Source organism: Anabrus simplex, chromosome 1, assembly GCF_040414725.1.
Source record: "Anabrus simplex isolate iqAnaSimp1 chromosome 1, ASM4041472v1, whole genome shotgun sequence".
Taxonomy (NCBI): Eukaryota; Metazoa; Arthropoda; class Insecta; order Orthoptera; family Tettigoniidae; genus Anabrus; species Anabrus simplex.
The window spans coordinates 1,800,665,691-1,800,689,508 of NC_090265.1; the positions used below are offsets into that span (position 1 = coordinate 1,800,665,691).

Consider the following 23,818-nt stretch of genomic DNA (forward strand, 5'->3'; position numbering starts at 1 on the left):
AATTTCGGAAGTTTTGATATTTTTTTCTTTCCAATTTGATTGTGATTAGTGAGGGGCTGAATTGAATATAATGCATTCGAGAACTTGAGAATCAATACTTACATTCAAAACTGTATTCTAGAGTTCAACATAACCTTTAAAAGTCGATGTAGGCCTAATTTACTCGGTACAAGATTTCCATAAACTGACTATGAACAATATATTGGTGACTAAATTACAATGGAAGATTTTAAAAATAAGGGATTTCACCATCATGTTGGGCGCTTTTGTATCTAATGTGCTTTATTTTATTAGATTAGAGAATTAAAAACTACTTGTAGTCGATTGTGGTTTGGCTTGGCGTTATTAGTTTTTTAGAACAGTTTGACTGATCAAAGTTGCTGAACTGAAAGAAGTTTTTAGAGGAAACTGACGAAGTTTCCCTGATAAAAATGAATGTAAAGTTTGAAGATTTTTGAGTCGTGTACCGGTAATTGATGATTAAAGCCGGCCCCATGGTCGAACTTGCCTGCCTCTCACCCGGAAGGCCCGGGTCGATTTCCAGCCAGTTCATGCATTTTTAACTGGATATGAGGGCTGGTTCCAGGTTCACTCATTCTACAATTACATTTATCAAGGCTATTTCCTGCCAGTATTCAGGCAGACTGTTATACTTGGTACGCAGCAATAATCCCATGTATCAGAGTTGAGCGGCAGCATAAGAGACAAATAACATCACAACAAACAATGGTCTGTGTAATGTTATTGTTGATCAATGTTATGCGCTTTCAATATTGTAGGCCTTCACATTTAGTTTCCTTCCGGCTCTGAAATACCACTCTTTTATCGTAGTCGGTACGGTAAAAGTGAATAAAGCATAAATGATCGGAAATTGTATTCTCTATAACTTTCGTTATGTAGTACTTTTCGATAGGACAATAACATAGGTATTTAAATTTTAGGCGCCTTCCCCTAAATTACAGTTTCATCCAGGGTGAATAATTGTTTATAGCTTGGACTGTAGTTTCTTATTCCCAGACTCTGTATACCGATTTTCTTTAAATTCTGTTAATCCATTTTCTCATGGCTCGGCATTGATATGGCATACCTGCCAACCCTTCCGATTTACCCGGAAACTTTCCGGTTTTTAACTCGACTTCCGATTTTCCGATTTATTTTTACTTCTTCCGATTTTTTACTAATATAACCTCTAGTACGGCCAATACTCTTCCCTTAGAATAAAGGATAAATTCTTATGTGCTTGTGTAATTAACGAAACCTAATTTTCAAGCGTATTTGATGCTTTATTTCGTGCGTGTTTCGTCCGTCGCCTTCGTGTATTGTGTTTCCCGCTCACCACAGCAGCGTGTGCGCTTGATACAGTTGGGGATTCGTTTCTGTGAGTAGTTTCGTCGGAGTTGTAGGCCACGTGTTTTTCCTTGCATTTCTATGACAGTTTCTGGTATTTTCTTTTCTCGTTATGGCCAAAAAATATGACAAACGTTATCTCCAAGTGTTCAGAGATGTCTATAAATTTCTGTACATTTTACCGTCTATTAAGGGAAACTACCGTATTTTCTCCGCTACCGTAATCGACGCCCTTGCATAATTTACACATCCCAATATTTTTGGGTCCAAAGTGGAATTTGACGCACCGAGTGTTTCGCGTACGGGACATTATGTGATCTCAAAATTGTTTGTCAGTCCACAGTACTCAATTAATACTGCAACATACGAACTTGCGGTGATCAGTTACGCCGAAACATACGGGAATAGAGCAGCGGGCAGCAAGTGAAACGCGCTACCGCGGTAACAAAACTGCACTTCAAGCGGCCAACAAGTCTCGCAAAGCATTTCGCGGACCAAAAAGCGGCAAGTTTCCGCAAGTAGAGGATTATCTGCTTAACTATATGATTTTGTTACGCAATGTTGGATAAGCCGTTTCTCACAAAATGCTGCATTTTAAAGAATGAGAAATAGCCGCGGCACGTGGAATCATTGTCTCGTATTTGAAGGTTAGCCGAGGCTGAATTAATTTTATGAAGAGAAATGGACTTTCTCTTCGAAGAACAACATTATGCCAAAAAGTGACGAATGATTTCCACCATTTTCAACGCTTTGTGATTGAGAAGCGTAAAGTGAAGGAATGTTTTATCTCCCTTATAGGAACCGCAGGTCAGACGCCAATCAGTTTCCATATACCACAAAGTCGAACAATCGATAAGAAAAGAACATACAGTGTTATCGCACGCGCTACCGGAAGCAAAAAAACAACGATGTACTGCAATGCTTGCTGTAACAGCTGATGGCAGAAAGCTTGCACCTTACATTGTTCTAAAACGAAAACCAATGCCTAAAGCAAAATTTCCGCGAGTGATCCACGTTCGTATTCAAGAAAAAGGCTGGATGGACACGTCACTCGTACAAGATTGCATACGAACGGTTTGGGGTAATGTAACAGGGTCCCTCCTTCGATGCCCGGCCCTTCTCGTGTTGGACATTTTTTTTTTTTTTTTTTTTTTTGCCGGTATGTCATTCAGGTCGTATTGTCAGCTCGTAATGGGAAGAACATTTTCCAGTGTCGGTACTTCAAACCCACGTGTCTAACTTATCTGATGTACCCTATTTGACTTTTCAGAAAAAAATCTCACGCCGGAATTGTACGCCAAATGACGACAACTGCAAATGGGTTGAACCAATTGTGTTTGGATTATATTTGATGTATCTTTTAAATGTAAATGAATTGTAAATACTTTGTAAATATCCGAATTCCTTGAATCGCATCCGAAGTTTTCGCCTGTATTTTTCTTCAAAAAAGTGCGTTAATTACGCGAGAAAATACGGTAGTATGCATTTTGTTCCGTGTGTCGGTGTGACAAATATTATTCGTATGTAAGTGTCATAAATGAGAGTGATTAGGTACATTTTCTTGTAACCATTTTTATGTTTTCTTAGTTTAAGATTTTAAATTTAATGGTCAATTCGCATTGTAACTGTAGATAAGTATGCCTTTAATCCTGACATTTTTTCACGTAGACAGTGGTGGAATATATGTGATGAAATCCAAGAATTAAAAAATCTTCCTATTTTTGGTTTCTAAAAGTTGGCAGGTATGGATATGGACTTACGAACAAAAGTACAAATTCACGAATATCTGTGTTATCATAGCCAGTACGGTAAAAATGCATAAGACATAAATGATCGGAAATTTAATTCTGTATAACTTTAGTTATGTAGTATTTATCGATAGGACCACTAATAACATAAATATTTGAGAATTAAATTTTAGACCTTCCCCTAAACTACCATTTCACTCAATGTGAATAAAATGATTTATAGCCTAGATTGTAGAGGCTCATCCCTTAACTTTACATACCGATTTCCATTAAATTCTCTTCAGCCATTTTCTCGTGATGCGTGTACATTCATACAGACAGACAGACAGACAGACAGAAATTATGGAAAAGTAAAAGGTGCATTTCCTTGTTACTGTGGACATGGCCGACACAGAAATACCATTCTTTTCAAGTTCTGAAAAATGTACAGACAAAACTCTTTATTTTATATACATAGATAGGAAAAACAAAAGCAAAGGTTAAGGGAAAGGAGAGACGGTGGTGGACAGACAAAATAAAGAAATAAAAGAAATGAACAAGGTGAAGAAAGAAATGGATAAGGAAAAGCAAAAAATGTATCAGAGGGATGAGAATAAGATAGAAAGGTTACATGTGGAATACAAAAGATTGAAACTACAAGTAAAGAGGAGTATCAAGGAAGAAAAGGAGAAATGTTGGGGAGAGTTTACCAACAAAATTGAGCAAGTTAGTTGAGTAAATCAGAAACTATTATACAGAGTAATAAAATCAAAAATAATAAATCAAGACAAAATCAAGGCATTGGAGAGGGAAGGTGGATCCATAGTAAGGGTCTTCAGAATGTGATGACAAAGTATTTGGAAAAACTTTATAATGAGGATGACTGCTTGGATGAAGGAGAGATAAGAAAATGGAAATAATAGATGAAGAAAAAGAAGAGAACCCGATAACATGGTCGGAACTTGCAAGGGCAGTGAAAGCAATGACCAAAGGTAAAGCAAGTGAAAAATTCGAATTCAATACTGATATGATTAAGGCAGCAGGAAGCATTGGACTACAGTGGCTATACAGAACTCTCAATCAGGGCCATTGCGTGGTATGTAGGCGCCCAAGGTAAGGCTTGAATCGGCGCCCCCACCCCCGGTAAAACTCGTAATTTTGTTAGTTCAAGTTTTGGTTCGGAGGGATGGTACCCTAGCTCTTTAGAGCCACTCTGTTATCCACCACCTATAGACCCGCCATGTTGCAAACTGGAAAAACAGGCAGCTATTATAAATAACAGCCTCATGGACCACCCACCCTCCTCTACATACTTGATTTATTTATATACAAAATACAGTCTTTGATTTTTCATTATTTGTTCTTGTCTTTGGTGCTCTTTTTTTGTCGTCTACAGTATATACAAACTCCAAACATTGAAAGGCATTCGCGTGGCTTTTGCATGAGCAAATGTTGTCAGAATTTCTCTAAAAGACTTAAGTTTTTTGCAGTGTCATTTTCTATGCTAGAATGGTGAGAGAGTTCATCCTTTCCTATGCCATTGTAGGGCGCAAATAAGATTTTATAAGTTTAAGCTTACTAAGCTTCGTTTGGCACTAGCAACTGTCACTGGTATTGTTAGTAACACTCTTACAAGTTTACAAGTTTGTAAACAAATCTTTACTGTTTGTGTTTTTGATCATATGCAATACTTCTTTTGGTGTGACTGTGTTCTTTCCATGATCCAAAATAGAACTTACAAGTAAAAGTTTAAGAAACAGTTCAATGCCGTTGATATCAGATACTTTGGTTGTTTTGTCAGTTAAATGTCTTTCAAGGTCCAAACAACTTTGTTTTAGATCTTATTTTCCTGGAAGTGGAGCAACATTACCCAAAAATCCCCACACTTGTTGATGTTCTTTCAACGCAGTTGACCTCCTCTTAAGTGAGTTCAAAACTTTATCCACTAATGGATAAAAAACTTCTCTCATAAAGGTTTCTTTAGGTGACGATTGCACTTCCTCAGAAGACTCGTACAAAAAACACGTTTTCGTTTACGAATCCTTTTCCCGGGAAAAACAGGTTCGATATCAAGTTCAGCAGCTATTCCTTTAGCAGAGATTACTGCGCCCACATATCCATCCTCTCTAAATCTGTTTAAAAATTCCAAACAATTATTGAAGTTTTAAGAACAATCACTTATGTCTATCTCTCTCCCTTGAATGCTTTTACTGATCAAGTCAACGTCAAAAAGAATGTCATTCCACAAGATGAAAGTTACGATGAAGGAAAAGTCTCCCATCTGATTAGTCAAAGATTTAGCTTCAGAGGCTGTTTGGGGGTCATCAATTTTGTTGCCTAACCAATGCATCCCTAACTTCCGCATATTGGTATCTAACAGCCTGAACAGCACTTATGCGAGATGCCCAACGCTTTTCACACACTTGCTTTAAAGTAAGTGCTTTAGTATGGTCGCTTATTACACACCAGCACTTCTTTGAACTCGAGAAGATGGTAAAGAGACGTTGTAAGATACCAAATAAAGATATATACTTAACTGAAGATTTTGCTCCATCAGCAATTACTAGGTTTAGGCTATGGCCCCACAAGGAATGAACACAGCCAAAGGGAAGTTGGCCAGTACATCGGGTTGAACTCCTTTATGTACACCTGCCATGTTGGCACCGTTATCGTGTCCTTGACCATGACAGTTTGTCATGTTAAAACCACACTCTTCAATTTTTTTGAACAGCAAGTCAGCGAGAGTTTCTCCAGTGGTTTCTTTGGCAACTCGATAGGCTATAAAGCCTTCTTCTACTTTGATCTTCCAATCATCATCTTCAGTGACCTAGCGAATCGTTAATGAAACCTGCTCCTTGTGATTTATGTGTGGAGTACCATCGAGGATAGTGGAAAAATATCTGGCCTCCTTTATTTTTGTCAAGATAATTTGCTTTACTGAGTCACCTAGTATAGTTATTAGCTCATTTTGTATTGACACACTTAATCAATGAAATTGTGTTTCTTTGTTAGTTATATGTCTTAATTGAGGAGCATCGTTTCAAATCGTATTAAGTGCACAGATTATAATTTTACAGGAAGTTAAAAAAAACATTTTACTTCCTAACCAAATAAGACATTTCAAAATTCTAATTGGTAAAATCTACATATTGAGGTAATGCTCCCGAAACAGTCATGATTGAAATCATTTCCCAATAAATGAAGGCGTCATTCTAATGATAAAATTTCACTTAATACGTTTTGAACCAATTCACTGAACAAAATACGCTTTGATACAGCCTTTCATTCACGTAATATGATTTGAATCGTTCGTTTGATTCCAAAGATTGTTATTGACTTTATTGTTAGCTACAGCGCATCATGAACAGTAAATTAACTTATTATTAACACATTGTTAATACTATATGGATGTTTACAGTCTTCCTCATGCAAACAGTCACAGTCGTCATCATGAATCGGCCTACCAGTATCTATGTTTACTGCTGAAACATAAAATTGTAAACTATCAAACTCCTTCCAGTTGTCTCCAAATCTGGCTTTCTACAGGTTTAAAGTTAAGAACTTCATTTTGGTCCGTATTGAATTTAGATTTACACTATAAATTGAGGATAGTTATGTCCACCTTTTCAATACAAAAACAATGTGAGGTCATTAGCACATCACATATTTATTACCTTTCAAACATTGGGACCGGTTTCGGCATTATTTGTATGCCATCATCAGCCATAGGAAACTTAGTGACAAGACCTAAGTACAATATTAACATAACTTACAACATACATATATAAAAATGAACATATTCTTACAATGACTATTAAAATTTTTTGGTGTACACCATAAAACCTTAGATTAAGATTGGTTGCATATTTTATGCGACATATTATGACTTTATACAATTATTTGACTAAAGTTAAAGCTTTTTGTCAGTTTTTCTAAATATTACAAAGTGTTAAAAGAGCATCCAGATAACAATTTTCAATCTTTAAAAACTTTTATAACTACTAGGCGTTAAAGATAATAGTGCATTTGTTTGGTCGATAGTACTAAATTGACATGCATTAAAATGAAATCGCCTACTGTCAGATGGGAAACAGTGACCTATTTGTACTAGGTATGGAGATAAGTTACATTATAAGTCTGTAGTAATTCTATAACTTGCGTTAATATAGTTTGGTTATTTAATAACAAGTCGAATAAAATGATAAATTCGGCTGATATTTTAAACTTTAAAACATTAATTGTCCATTGTAGAGGTCCCTTTTTCAGTGAAGATATATAGTGAGCAAAGCAGTTCCTCTTAGAATCGATTGCAGGTTCACTCTATTTTAGGTGGATTTTGGATTGAATAAATTTCTTATTTCGTAATGTAATGTCGTTGAGCAATGTTCGTAATGTAATATTCCGTCATTTATGCTAATGTTCATAAAATGTAGATCGACTTGATAGAAGTGAACTGGTGAACCAAAATTTCTTGGACCATTACATTCAAGGTCTTTGAGGTTCTAGAAATATCTCGATCCAAGACAGACCTAAGAAGAAAGAATATATATACTATGTATTAGCGTAATAATAACTAAGTTTAATAGGCATTATTTTCGTTTAAGTAGAAACTCACCCTAAGCACTGTGTTGTCGAGAATGAAGCTGATGAGGAACTGTCTACCGGAAAGGCAGAAAGCAGACTACGAGTATTAGAAGAGGGGCGGGTGAGTTTCTGCTTAAACGAAAATAATGCCTATTAAACTTAGTTATTCTTACGCTAATACATAGTATATATATTCTTTCTTCTTAGGTCCGTCTTGGATCGCTATTTCTAGAACCTCAAAGACCTTGAATGTAATGGTCCAAGAAATTTTGGTTCACCAGTCCACTTCTATCAAGTCGATCTACATTTTATGAACATTAGCATAAATGACGGAATATTACATTACGAACATTGCTCAACGACATTACATTACGAAATAAGAAATTTATTCAATCCAAAATCCACCTAAAATAGAGTGAACCTGCAATCGATTCTAAGAGGAACTGCTTTGCTCACTATATATCTTCACTGAAAAAGGGACCTCTACAATGGACAATTAATGTTTTAAAGTTTAAAATATCAGCCGAATTTATCATTTTATTCGACTTGTTATTAAATAACCAAACTATATTAACGCAAGTTATAGAATTACTACAGACTTATAATGTAACTTATCTCCATACCTAGTACAAATAGGTCACTGTTTCCCATCTGACAGTAGGCGATTTCATTTTAATGCATGTCAGTTTAGTACTATCGACCAAACAAATGCACTATTATCTTTAACGCCTAGTAGTTATAAAAGTTTTTAAAGATTGAAAATTGTTATCTGGATGCTCTTTTAACACTTTGTAATATTTAGAAAAACTGACAAAAAGCTTTAACTTTAGTCAAATAATTGTATAAAGTCATAATATGTCGCATAAAATATGCTACCAATCTTAATCTAAGGTTTTATGGTGTACACCAAAACATGTTAATAGTCATTGTAAGAATATGTTCATTTTTATATATGTATGTTGTAAGTTATGTTAATATTGTACTTAGGCCTTGTCACTAAGTTTCCTATGGCTGATGATGGCATACAAATAATGCCGAAACCGGTCCCAATGTTTGAAAGGTAATAAATATGTGATGTGCTAATGACCTCACATTGTTTTTGTATTGAAAAGGTGGACATAACTATCCTCAACTTATAGTGTATTTCCACAGGTTCTCGACGTACAGTTTTTAGCGTCAGGTAATGCTCTCAGTTTATCGATTACGGGAGGTTCATATATCTGGCCCAGCCTTATGCCTCGTTTCAGAAAGGTTACGAATCGCTTTGAGGGGTCATCAGGGTAGGGAGAGTAGAGAAACTAGAAAACAGCTAATGAAGGAATTGAATAGAGTTAAAAAGGAAGCAAAAGAGAATTATATGAATGGCATACTTCAAGAGGGTAATGACCACAAAGGGAAATGGAAAAAGCTGTATTCATATATCAGGAATCAAAAAGGAAAAGGAATCCAAATTCCTACAATGGTTGGAGAAGGGGGTGAACACTATTTAACAGATACTGAGAAAGCAAACCTATTTAGTAGGGAATTTAGAGATTCAGTAGATGATTGTCAAGAGTTGGAAACCGAAACAGAAGATAGAGAGGGAGAGAGACAGAGGGAAACAAGAAGCTTCTCATTCACAAATGAAGATATTTTCAGAGAAATCCAACTGCTTCAGCAAGGAAAAGCAGCAGGAAGTGATCAATAGCCATTTAACATTGGAAATGGCTGATTTTAACTTTAATACGCAGTTTAACATTTGTTAATGTTAACAGTTGTTGATGAAACGCAAATTTTCTTAAATCGTATGTTAAAATGATTTAACACCCTGTTAAGTACTAACATGTGTTGATGAAACCGAGCCGTAGAGGAAGAACAATATGGCTTTAGACCGAATAGATCAACAATAGACTTGATATTTACAGTGTGAACGATAATGGAAAAACATATAGAAAGGAACAAGGAAATTGTATTTGTGTTTTTGGATTTTGAAAAAGCTTATGATGCAGTTAAGAGAAAACATGTATGGGAATGCCTACTGAAAAGGAATGTACCAAAATCATTAAGGAACAAGATAAAAATGTTGTATCATGAGAGTAAAAGCAGCGTACAAGTGGGGAGTGGTGACTCTGAAACATTTTATACAAAAAAAAGGTCTCAAGCAAGGAACTGCACTGTCGCCATTATTATTTATTTTATTGGTGGATGAAATCATAAAATGTATAAAACAGAGTATCAGTAGTGATGAAGTGAATGCTTTGGTATTTGCAGATGATGTAGTGATTTGGGGAAGGGGAGAAACGGAAGTACAAAGGAGACTGGACATTTGGAATGAAAATCTAAAGGAGTTTTGAATGGTAATTAATGCACCACTCCCGCGTCCAGGTGGGGATACACGAGTTCCAGACTAGCTCTTAATAATAATTTCATCTGCCAAATATTGCTGGGTTGTGAGTTCCGCGTGAGAAAGTACACCTATGGCCCACGGTAAATCCCATCCTACGTAGAAGAACGTCTTCAACACGCTATCAGTCGGATACCGTAATTGTATGATACCGAAATTCATCGTAAAAATCAGATTATCATGGCTTGTCAAGAATTCCGTATATGTCATCATCATAATCACGATCAGAATTAATCATTATAAGCTTATATCTAGTACTTATTCTAAGTAGACATTGAAAGAGTTTTAATGTTTTCACTACTCAGCTTTTATTAATAAATTGGTCTAAGTATGAGTTGAAATAAAAGTAGAATATCTTGAAAAATTATTTATACACTGTGGCTGGTTTCCTACGCAATCAGCATCTCTAAGTGCCGTGATTATATTGCATTGAAGAAAAGAGGTTTGGAAAAACCTGTAATAAATAAATGAAATTAGGCCTCATTCATCTATATCCTAATCCTGGCCTATCGAAGAATTGTATTGTAATTAAGTAGTATCCAAGAAAATTAAATGAAAAAAAATAAATTATATAACCAAGTAAAATTATTCAACATAATTGTAATAATTGGATGCATCCAAATGGTTTAAGTAAAACAAGCTATACTCCCTACTATATACAATGTTCAAATTGGGTTTCAATTGAAAATGTGAAAACGCAAAGAAGGTGGCCAATAATTAATCAATCAATTAATTAATTAATTAATTAAGATCTGGAATCTTTCCATATTAAGCTGGATTGCTCCTTAAAATTACCAAAATTCAATCGTCTGAACCTAAATTCACATGCAATTAAAGAAATGCATATCACTCGGCTGAACACTTCACATCAATGTCCACGTACAGTAGAAAAATCGTGTGAGAAAATCATGTCTGTCCATTAGGGATTTTCACTAGTTGATATTTCAAATTTCCGCATGTTTCATATTTCATACTAACTGACCTCCATATAAGCAAATCTAAGTCCACTTTAAGTCGTAAGTAATCTCAAATTAATTCCATTGTAAGGCTTATGTGGCTAAATCATTGAACTATTATTTTAATTCATGGTTGAAATTCAATTAAAGTGCGTATATGACTTAATATAGCATTACCAAGTGTATTTAATTAACCTTCCAACGAATAATACCATAGGTGGAAAAATTGACACATAGGAAGACTCTATCTTCATCTAAAATCCACATATGAAAGACTAAGTTATCAGTGATGTGTTAAACTGCTCTCATAAAATCAAAAGTTAAGTTGCCGTATGTGAGAATACATGAAAACAATCGTAGGTATGTCAGTGAAGGCCTAAATATTGACGTAGGTGGCCTCTCGGCTCTTCTGATGATCCTACATACTCAATTAATTCTATACTGATGGCATTGAGATCGTATTCTAATCTGTATTATATATATATATATTAGGGAATAAAAATAGCGATCGGAAACAGTACGTTTCATTACATATACCTTAGCATGTGCAACCTACACATACTACCATCTCTCGAAGAATACTATGACCAACTTCCTAAATAACAATAACTATCACCATCATAATATACTATCAACTCATGTGCTTATTACATTCACCATTTAACACTTCAATCATCGCGTAGCATTCATAATCAAAGCACTCGTTTCATCAATACGCAACATATGTGCCATAACCTACACATATATAAATCATTATCATTACTGTCATAGTATCAAAGAATAGCACATCGTAACCTTAAAACTGTGCCACTATATTTTATTGTAAACATTCCCTAAATTATTATTTATAAGCTTCATGTCCGTATTGATTGGTATCACTATATAGAAATAATATGAATCACCACCTTATCAATACACTATTTTATTTACTACCAAACTGGTAAATAGGGTCAATACCGGTTTCGACCCCTAAGGGGTCATCCTCAGTTGACACATATAAATATCTATAAAAACATCACATATAATAGTTAAAGTTTAAAATTGATGTGTCGTTAGTATACTGGTAAGTACATATGCATGTATTATGGAATTTATAAGTTTGTTCTATTAGAGCTATTATGTAGATTTTCTGTTTCTTTGTAAACAGTATCAAAAGTATTGTATTGGATGTGGTTCATCCATTTGACAAAATGCTAGCGGATTGAATATGTACATTTGCTGAGAGGTACATGCTATTCTATTTTACAATTTTTGTTTTACATAATATGGGGTAAAATTATTACATTTGCACATATATGGTGATATTAGGTACAATGTAGGGTGTTAAAGATGTACTATTTGAATTTTCAGTATCCTGATTACATTTCATGTAGTGGTTGTAAGGTTTACTGATTCACTTGTTTAGTTCAGTTAAATGCATAATGACCTTGTTGGTTTGAATTCTTATGATTAAAATATTGGTATGTAATACCTAGTTAACATGAATCCTTAATATTAATATATAAGATCTCAACAGACAGCCATACAGAGCACACGATCTCAACAGCCAACATATATTAATTTACAACACGTCTCCACGATACAACCAACATACAACCTCATTTATATATACGACATCCAATATGCACTTCATCTCTTAATGGTGACCTACTCAACCTGTATTCGACACGCGACAAGATGAGAACATTTTCTCAATGATATTCAAGATTTCCAACTACAACAGCAGTATCCTACAAAATTACCAGTTATTACTATAATATATTACGCAATTTCACTCGTAACGCGTACAGCATGTGATCGATCCTATTCAAGTAAACATATATATTTTTAATGGACCAGCCGTTAACTACAACACAACAACCTACAGTACTGTCACCAATTTATATTTATATTTCATTTAGATTTTTTGAATATGCACATAGCACCACATATCAATACCATTATCTAATGTATTTTAAATAGGTATTTCATACCGGTTTTAGCCCCAAAGTTTTATTTTAACAAGACTTTTATATGTCTAACAAAATAAAGTGTCAAGACACAATTCTATTTTAAGACTGAAAACGGGAATAAGAGGTGCTACAAACTTATATATTAATATTAAGGATTCATGTTAACTAGGTATTACATACCAATATTTTAATCATAAGAATTCAAACCAACAAGGTCATTATGCATTTAACTGAATTAAACAAGTGAATCAGTAAACCTTACAACCACTACATGAAATGTAATCAGGATACTGAAAATTCAAATAGTACATCTTTAACACCCTACATTGTACCTAATATCACCATATATGTGCAAATGTAATAATTTTACCCCATATTATGTAAAACAAAAATTGTAAAATAGAATAGCATGTACCTCTCAGCAAATGTACATATTCAATCCACTAGCATTTTGTCAAATGGATGAACCACATCCAATACAATACTTTTGATACTGTTTACAAAGAAACAGAAAATCTACATAATAGCTCTAATAGAACAAACTTATAAATTCCATAATACATGCATATGTACTTACCAGTATACTAACGACACATCAATTTTAAACTTTAACTATTATATGTGATGTTTTTATAGATATTTATATGTGTCAACTGAGGATGACCCCTTAGGGGTCGAAACCGGTATTGACCCTATTTACCAGTTTGGTAGTAAATAAAATAGTGTATTGATAAGGTGGTGATTCATATTATTTCTATATAGTAACATTCCCTAAATACGATCTTTACGCTTGTTATTTTGTTAAAGCCATCACACATGTATATAAGCTTCCTCTTAATACTCTAACACTTCACTGACAACGATTTAAGAAAAATATCAATCACTTCTCCAATACCATATTGACAAACTTACGAACGGCATTCACTGGTATTTTACATCTATGTCTGGGATTTATGGTAACTTCAGATGAATACCTATTTCCTTGTAAGTACACTCGTATATTAACTACGCACACACAATGTCATAATGCACATTATATATTAACCAAAAGAATAAAGGTTTCTACTTACGACACGACTCAAATGGGGACTTAACTTTGCTTATAGGGTATTGATTTCCATCTTGCTGTTAATCGTCATGGGATGGTAGGCCTCGCTCCATGGTTCGGCTTAGGTAATCGGGTCCATCTCGTCCTCACAGCTGATTACCGCCCTCCTGGGTCATCAATCTCGTGAAGCGCCACCATAGCCGGAGTAGTCTCTGCCTCAGCTTCTTAGAACATCATAGTGGTCTTCATTGCGTCAAGGACAGAATAACACAAGGCATTAGTTGATTTATACATGCTGTAATCTGCTTAGTAGTGCTAATGCGAAAAATATTATGTATTTTGGTCCGTCTAATTTGCTTATAACAGCTCTAAATATCGTCTTATTTCAACTGCCTTGCTCGCCGAAACGGTGAAAATTTTACTTGCACTTTATTTTCCGTTTAATTCTACTCTCTTGAAGTTGTGCAGTATCGGACAAATACAATGTTCCGAGCCCAACTGTGACGTAGTACAGATCCAACTTGACGTTTCCTAACAGCTGGTCTGTAATCTCACGTATATGTGTCAACCACAGCTGATGTTAAGCGTGTTATCGCAGATTTGATCTTTTCTTCAATAATTGATTAAAGAATCCGATAAGTAGTTGGTTTCTTTACTCGACTCCGTCCTTTCTTCGATGCAGTGCTGGATTGAGATTTGTTCTAATGGAAGACTGTTTTTTCAATAATCGGTTTAAATAATCCGCTCTCGTCATTCTTTCGCACCGCCTTCTAAAAGTTGTTCTTTTCGTGATTGCCGGTTGAATGTATTGTCTCTTCGGCTCGTACCGCTGCTAATTGCTTTTATTTTAATTCTTTAATGGCTGGAGCGCCATTTTTGTTCCTAATACTGCAACTATAGAACGGTGAAATGGCACATTAATAACAAAAAAACTGTTGTCATGCACTGTGGGAAAGAGAAAAAGAGGAGCCATGTGAATCTAGGCAGAGAACGGTTAGAGAATGTAGAACAGTTTATATATCTGGGTAGCATTATTAACGGAAGTAATGAAAGAAACCCTAAAATTAATAACAGACTAAGCAGAGAGCTTTTATGGGATGATAAAGTACCCAAGAGAACTAAATTAACATTATATAAACACTATTTCATACCAATTGTAACACTGGTAACTAATAAGAGACAAGATAGTAAGATCCAAGCAGTAGAAATGACATTTTTAAGAACATCAGTTAAAAAGACAAGAAGAGATAGAATTAAAAATATGAAAATCAGAGAAGAGCTAAATATAGAAACGTTAGTACAGAACATACAGAAAGCAAGACTGAGATGGTTTGGACATGTAAAAAGAATGTGAAAGGAACGGGTAGCAAGAAGGGAATTGTAAAGAGAAGTTAAGGGAAAGAGACCAGTTGGAAGACCAAGAAGAAGGTGGATGGATCAGATTTCGAAGGACATTAGAGAAGCTGGAGTGGATGTGGCGGAAGTAATGGAGCAGGAAAAGTGGAAGGACAGAAAGTAGTGGAGGAGTCTTGTTAACCACACCCGGACGACTGGAGGGGGACATTGATGATGATGATGATGATGATGATGATGATGATGATGATGCCTAACCAGCACGAGCGACCATGAACGAGAAGAAATACATCAGTGAACTGCAGGAGGAGATTCCTACGGCTTCGAATGAGTGTATTCATTTAGTATAGTAGTACAGGGTGGGGCAGAAATACCATGATGAATTTCAGACGTAAATAACTCGGCTATGCAACAAGCCATTCACAATTTTGTTGCACAGTTTAAAAGAAGGGTCATGTTGACAACATTGTTGGGAAAGCATACAGATCGTTACATGTCATAATGAGGCTACTTAAAGGATGCAACAAAGAATTAAAAGAAAAAAGTTACTTGAGTATGGTTTGTCCATTATTGGAATATGCAAACAGTGTTTGGGATCCTCACCAAGAATACCTAATAAAAGAAATAGATAGTGTGCAGAGGAAAGCAGCAAGATTTGTAACAGGGGATTTCAAGAGAAAGAGTAGTGTATCAGAAATGTTAAAGGAACTTGGGTGGGAAACTTTAAGTAAGAGAAGGGAGAAAACTAGACTTACAGGATTATATAGAGCCTATATAAGAGAAGAAGCATGGGGAGATATCCGTGAGAGGCTTCAGTTGGAAAATAATTATATCGGCAGGACTGACCACGAATATAAAATTAGAAGGAATTTTAGCAGAAGCGATTGGGGTAAATTTTCATTCATTGGAAAGGGTGTGGAGGAGTGGAGCAGTTTACCACGGGTAGTGTTTGATCCTTTTCCAAAATCTGTACAGATATTGAAGAAGAGAATAAACAGCAACAGAGAAAATAAATGAATTGTTAGAGGGCATTCGACCAGTGCAGGTTATTGTAAATAAAAAATGTGTGTGATTAAATTAATTCCATTCCCTGGTCTAAGGTGTTTGGACAGCCAAAGTAGGGGACTGGCTGTAGGGGTGAAGTACAGTGGGGGCTTCGAGGGCCCTGGGACCGCTATGGTAGCTGTGAAGGCGCTTCAGGAACTCTGAAAAGTGGTGGCAAAAGGGGCTCTGGTTAAGACGCAGCAGGTCGTTATGCTACTTAGGATCCAGAACGGGTAAAAAAAAAAAAAAAAAAAAAAAAAGAAAGTAATTAAGTAAATAAATGCAGTGTAAATATTAATCTTATACCAGTTGTATAGTACCTTTTGAAGTAATTCCACATACTGTGTATCAGTTGACTATATTTGTAAGTAGTACAGGAGATATTATAGGTAGAATTTTGTAAACAATATAAATTTATTAAGGATGAGCTGTGTGTTTAATAGAAAACATTGTTAGCGTAAATTGTATAATATTGTATTATAGAAAAATTTTCTTCTTGTTAATTTAATATTTAGTGCTTGACAATAATGTATTTTAGTGTACCATTTGCCACCGAGGTAGACACCTCATTTGCAAATAAAGAGATTTTGATTTTTTTTTTTTTATTTGAGCAGGGTTTGCCGTTTGTCACATACAGTAGATTGGAGCGAACTAAAGGTCGTATTGGCCACAGCTTTCAAACGGGTGTTATTGTCATGGTGTTCGTGGTTTTTGGCCTTGGAGAACACGTGCATCGTCTCATCCGGGCTAGTCAGTCAGCCAGCCGATAGGTAGCATGGCGTGGAGTGGTGAACACAGAGGTTTCGTGATTGAGAGTTTCAAAAATGCAGACTCTGTTACCACAACATAGCGTTTGTTTCACAGACACCTTGGCTTAGGTCGACATGAGAAAGTTCCGAGCAGGATCATTATTCTGTTATGGGTGAACAGTTTAAGAAATGTGGTTCAAGTGTGAAAATGAAGCCACCTGGTAGACCTCGTAGCGTCTGAACACCAGAGACCGTCCGTGCAGTGAGACACGCCATTATGCAATCTCCTCAACTTTCAGTGCATAGGCATTCACGTGTTATGGGGCTCTCGGATCGCACTGTAAGGAGAATTTTACATGCAGACTGTAAGTTCCATCCGTACAAAATGGTGGGTGTTCAAAAATTCAGTAAACGTGATTGGGCCAACCGCAGAGCCTGTTGTGAGACTGTCCTGGAACTTCAGGAAGAGGCTTTAGAGGTGCATTGAATAGGACAGTCAGCATTTGGATGACATTATTTTCAAAACCTAGTGTGTATGTGTATGTGACGCAAATGGCACACACTACTCTTTCCAACTGTGCAGTAAATCTTTAAATGGCTTGTTGCGTTACTGAGTTATTTATGTTTGAAATTCATCAGGTATTTCTGCCGCACCCTGTACAATACGTATACCATGTTTATTAGTAAGGAAAATATGCAACGCTTATACAGGGTTTATTCAATATATATAACTATACAAGTGTTCAACAACTGTATAAGGTCTTTTTATTAGTAGGCTGTCCGACTCGTTGGCTGAACGGTCAGCGTACTGGCCTTCGGTTCAGAGGGTCCCGGGTTCGATTCCCAGCCGGGTCGGGGATTTTAACCTTAATTGGTTAATTCCAATGGCACGGGGGCTGGGTGTATGTGTTGTCTTCATCATCATTTCATCCTTATCACGACGCGCAGGTCACCTACAGGTGTCAAATAGAAAGACCTGCACCTGGCGAGCCGAACCCGTCCTGGGATATCCCGGCACTATAAGCCAAACGACATTTCATTTCATTTTCATTAGTAGGCTGTTGTTGGGTAGCTTCAGGTTACAGAAGTGCTTCTGCGGTTTGGAAAAACTATGGATTACTCGTGGCACATTTTAAAGGAGCAAAACAGGATGAGGACAGGGATAAAAGTGAAGGAGTTTTGTATGATCGTCTCTTGAAAAAAATTACAAGTGTTGATTTTATTCTTGATGTTGGTGTAATGCAGAGATGCCAACTATAACGATTTTGGGTTGATTTTTAAATCTGAATGTATGAAGTGTTCAAAAGGATACACAAGGAATGCCATTACAGCTTGAATTCTCAGAATATTATTTTCGGATTTCTCAGTAATCATTTATACCCCTTTCCTGTCCTTGGTTTAAGAATATTTCGAGTTTTCATGCGCCGAACACAGTGCGTACTTCCAGTACCGGAAAAATAGGCGCCTGTGAAGTGATATGCCTTGCGGAGATGTTGTCCCACATGATCAGACTTCCATGCAAGTCATGCGAGTTCTTTTGTCTTTGTTTTGGCGGCAAAGTGGTGACAAACTCTGTTTCATTGTGAATACTGTGTGCATGACTTGAAGTATTTATTGCGATTTTGGTTTCCAAATTTACATATATTGCTCTTCTAGGATATATGCTAATCATTTGTTACAAAATGTGACATTATGGTATACTACGTGTTTTAAATTAACATTTAACGAGTTTACTGCAATTGGCTATCTCGTAGTATGTGATTATATGACACCGTAGAAGCTGTAACCTGCAACTCCGGTATTCTCTGTTTGGGATAGATCAAGTGAGTGAAATTAACTTCCCAGTGACTAACACACGATAATGGAAGTATAATGGAACTCATATTCAGAAAGTTTGGGCCAAATGGTATGCAGATTAAGCCTGTGAGTGTGGGGAGTGAACTGTGCCCATACTCTTGCACAACTCAAGAGTTAATGGTAGGCTGTGACATGTTCGGCTTGCCTTTCTATGTTACGCACATGGGTGACCTGAACGTCTGGACGTGGGATGATGATGATGATGATGATGATTAGGTAGGGAGGCGATGAAAACTGGTGTTGGCTTGTAGCCTACTCCTGTCGAATAATGCCAAGGGGTCTGTTCAAATCTTTATGTCCCCATCTGACTGACGATTCGCCATCAGTAGCATCGTATGCCCTCACTCCATATGAACACTGTAGAAAGTTTTGGAATTAAATCCAGGTTCTTGGCACGCTATCTAGTGATCAGAAATTGTATACCGCCACCTCTGCTATCGTGCCGGCCAACATTCTGATGGTGAATTTTTTTTTCAACCAACGGGACTCGAACCGGCTAAGCACGTTGTCTGACCATATTGATTTGATGCTTTAACGGCCATGGCCACCAGGCGGGCTAGCCAAGCAATTGTGGGGGAGGCACAGATGTAAAATATGCATGCAAAGACTGCAGTCTTCTCTCTCTCTCTAGTCTCATTTTTGTAAAACAATACAATCTCTTCAGAAGACCTGCGTTTTTCATTTATTACAGTATGTCTTAAATCGTAGCAATAAGTTACAGTTATACTGTTTGTTTAAATTGCAGAATAATCATTGCATCCTGGATATCAGCTTAACATCTGTGGAAAGGCTTCATCGTCACCAGATATATCCAATTGTTTTACTCATCAAGTTCAAATCAACGAAGCACATCAAAGAAGTGAAAGACACTCGTTATCCTATGGAAAAGGTGTCTGCTAAGGCAGCTAAGGAAATGTATGAACATGCTTTGAAGCTTGAGTTGGAATATCGTCATTACATCTCAGGTAGGTGTTACCACTACCACAAGGTCATTGTTACAGTATGCTTTTGTGTGAATTAGAAAATTAGATGCTGTCGACCCTTTTGTTAAATGGATAACTTTGCAGATGGAAATGCCCTGGATTTTGCATATGGAGGGAGTTTGAAAACACTCATTGAACCTAAAGAGGTCTGAATGTTGTGATGGTGGTGGTGATATTACAACAAGCTGAAGTACAAAGTACTATATTATTTATGTGGTTTATTGTAAATGTTGTGAAGGACATTTTGATAGTTATCTGAGATCCAGTAACTTTACCTTAAATGAGGAAATCAGTAGTCAGAGATTAGACAACATACTGCTTATATTACTGTGAGCTAGAAAAGTATCAAAATAAACTACACCAAAAACAGGACTCTCTGATTGTAATCAGTGAGGCACTTGCTGTCATGTCGAACCTAGCTCTGTTAAATTTCAGTCCATCTTCTCTACTCTGGCCACAGAAAATTTAAATCTATCAGGAGTTGAAAATTGTAACCAAAGTGACGGACAGACAGTCTTGACACCATGATTAGCTGGTTTTGAGTCCTTTTGGTGGATTTTCACCATCAATTTTGATGATCTTATCTATCAGTATAGATGTAATGTCTGCAAGAAAGGAGGTACTCCTCCAAAACCGTTGTTATGAATAGGGGGATGGATTTTTATGACCTAAAAATGTATGCAGTATATACGCATTTATGCCCTAAATAACATAACACGGGAAATTCAAAACATGACTTAATGATAACATCTACATTACACACAGAAACACTGGTACAGACGGCATTTAGTGTAGAGTTAAAATAGTTTTAAAAATAAACTGTAATTCAGAATAGTTCACTGCATGCTCCTAGGCAAGGACAGTCTCTGTGGACATAAACACTACAGTTACTTTCGCTGTTCAGTATTCAATCAGTTTACATTATACACAAAATGTGTGTCATATCTGATCTAGTCTCCATTATCAGGATTCTAGCAATTTATAACCACATGCATCGTAAGGTTGTTGAATGAGAATCCTCTCTTGTTGTCGCTGAGTGTTGTCTTGTGTCGAGAAAAACTTCAGGAGCGTACATGAATAGAGTTAAATCACTTGGAGAAAATTCCTGGAAATTTGTATTTGAACGGTTTCTGCAAAGATTGTCACTTATTCCACGCAGGTACATATGTCCGCTGTTCTTTTCCAGTACATTTTCTAACTTTCTGCTCCTTGCACATTTTACACATCCAATGCATCGCTTAGTTCAGGTACGCTCCTGTTACATGATGTGATGTCGGAAGAAGTTCAAATCAAATCAAAATACTTTATGTGCAAATGAGGTCTCTACCTTGATGCCAAATGATACACATACATACATTATCATTATAGACTGTAACGCCTTTCAGCGTTCAGTCTGCAAGCCTCTGAGAATTTACTAAACGTCGCCACAATCCTCGATTTGCAACTAGTGTTAGTTCTATACCTCTTATCTTTAAATCATTAGAAACCGAGTCTAACCATCGTCGTCTTGGTCTCCCTCTACTTCTTTTACCCTCCCATTCACTTTCTATATCCTGAACCTGCTTACTGTCTACTGTTCGAAACTTCTCACTAATCATATGCATGTGTACTTCTGTCTAATTTCCTCGTCCTGGAGATTTTCTACCCTTATTCGTTTGCAGACAGATTTCACTTTCTCTACCCTAGGCCTAGAGATACTTAGTTCACTACAGATCAGATAGTGGTCTGTATCGTCGAAAAATCCGCAAAAAACTCTTACATTCCTAACAGATTTCCTGAATTCAAAGTCTGTTAAGATATAGTCTTTTATGGATCTGGTACCCTTAGCCTCCCATGTGTAGCGGTGAATAGCCTTACGCCTGAAGAATGTATTCGTAACAGCTAAACCCATACTAGCACAGAAGTCCAGCAAACGCTTCCCATTCCCATTAGCTTCCATATCTTCCCCACATTTACCAATCACCCTTTCGTATCCTTCAGTTCTATTCCCAACTCTCGCATTGAAATCGCCCATTAGCACTATTCTATCCTTGCTATTGACCCTGACCACAATGTCACTCAATGCTTCATAAAACTTGTCCACTTCATCCTCATCTGCACCCTCACATGGTGAATACATGGACACAATTCTTGTCCTAATTCCTCCAACTGACAAATCTACCCACATCATTCGCTCATTTACGTGCCTAACAGAAACTATGTTGCGTGCAATGGTATTCCTGATAAAGAACCCTACCCCAGACTCTGCCCCTCCCTTTCTAACACCCGTCAAGTACACTTTATAATCTCCTATCTGTTCCTCGTTATCTCCCCTTACCCGAATATCACTTACTCCTAGCACATCCAGATGCATCCTCTTTGCTGACTCAGCCAGTTCTACCTTCTTTCTTCCATAAGCCCCATTAACATTGATAACTCCCCATCGAATTCCATTTTGTTCGCCAAGTTGTTTCCAAGGAGTCCCTCGTCTGTCAAATGGGAGTGGGACTCCATTACTCCCATAGGTCCGAGGCTTGCTTAAAATGTTCTGAGCTCGGTAAATTCATGAAGCAGGATGCTACCCTACTTACACATAGTCCAAGTGAGGATCTCTCCTCTAACGGGTTATGGACGACCGGTAAATTGTATATTCCTAGCCGCCTGAGCACAAAGAGGGCCATGACTCAGAATACTCAAATATGGCGCTAGACGCGTGTAAGTAAGCTCCGCAACTCACCTGCCTAAATCGCAAGACAGCTAGCAAGTCGTAATCGCGAGTGAGTGTAATTCGAAAGTTTAGGATACCATCTCATCGTGTATGCAACTATGACCCTCAAAGAAGTGAAGGAAAGAATTACAGGCTTCGAAAAGCAAATGGCTCAATTCCAAGCCCGCCTGGAGGAAGCCATGTCTGCTCCCACTGGCAGTGCTACCAACCCCAGCGATGTTCTGACTGTGCTTCAAGCGGACTTCCGAACTTGTAGAAATTCCATCTGTGCTGAACTTTCTGTTCTGAAAGACAATGTCGAAGATATCGAGAAACGACTGGAAATTTAGGAGGCTCGGAGTGACGAAGCGGAACAGTACAGTAGGCGTAATTGTCTCCTTCTGCATGGAGTGAGTGAAACGCCTAATGAGGACATCTATGGTAAGGTCATTGAAACTCTCCGTGATAACCTGAAAATTGAACTGTCCATGGACTCCATCGATCGCTGTCATCGACTGGGACGCCACCGTAGATCGACTGCGGACGTAGTGACCGAGGGTAATCGACCTATCATAATAAAATTCCTCCGCTACCACCAGCGGGATCAAGTTTGGCGCGCTAAGCAACAGCTGAAAGGCTCCAAACTACTTATAACTGAATCCCTCACTAGGCTGAGAAAGGACATCTTGAATAAGGCACGAGACACTTTTGGACTGCGTAACACATACAGCCAAGACGGAAGGATAATCATTCACGTATCCAGCAAGAAATTCCAAGTGAACTCACTCGCGGAATTACAATCACTAATCAGGCAATATGGTGAAAGCGACATATGAACAATGTGCATCCTGTGTAGTTTATTTATTTTTAATTTAGTGCATAATTGTGAATGTGTGTGTGTGTGTGTTTGTGTGAATCAGCTGGCCACTGTATGTACGAGGAAATTAAGGTAAGCCGCATGTTTCACATTCCGTTAGCATGCTTGAGTTGAGAAGGGCTATTAAAGTCCCCCTCCTTGCTCCCTCCCTCACCCCCCAGCATTCCTCTGTAGGACAGACCCCCAACACTCTCCCTCCACAGCCCTTTCACCGGAACATACGTCTGAAAGGACACGACCTGCCACTGACCGTTCCTCAACACTTTCTGCTT

General features: G+C 37.1%; 1 protein-coding gene across 1 annotated transcript in view; it reads left to right on the plus strand.

Annotated features, from left to right (window-relative positions):
• The window catches only part of Dlg5 (Discs large 5), a 390,290-nt gene that overhangs the window by 338,033 nt on the left and 28,439 nt on the right, over positions 1 to 23,818 (plus strand). Inside the window, exon 25 of the mRNA XM_068225698.1 lies at positions 19,746 to 19,965. Coding sequence (XP_068081799.1) covers positions 19,746 to 19,965 — 220 coding nt within the window. The remainder of the gene's footprint in view (positions 1 to 19,745; positions 19,966 to 23,818) is intronic.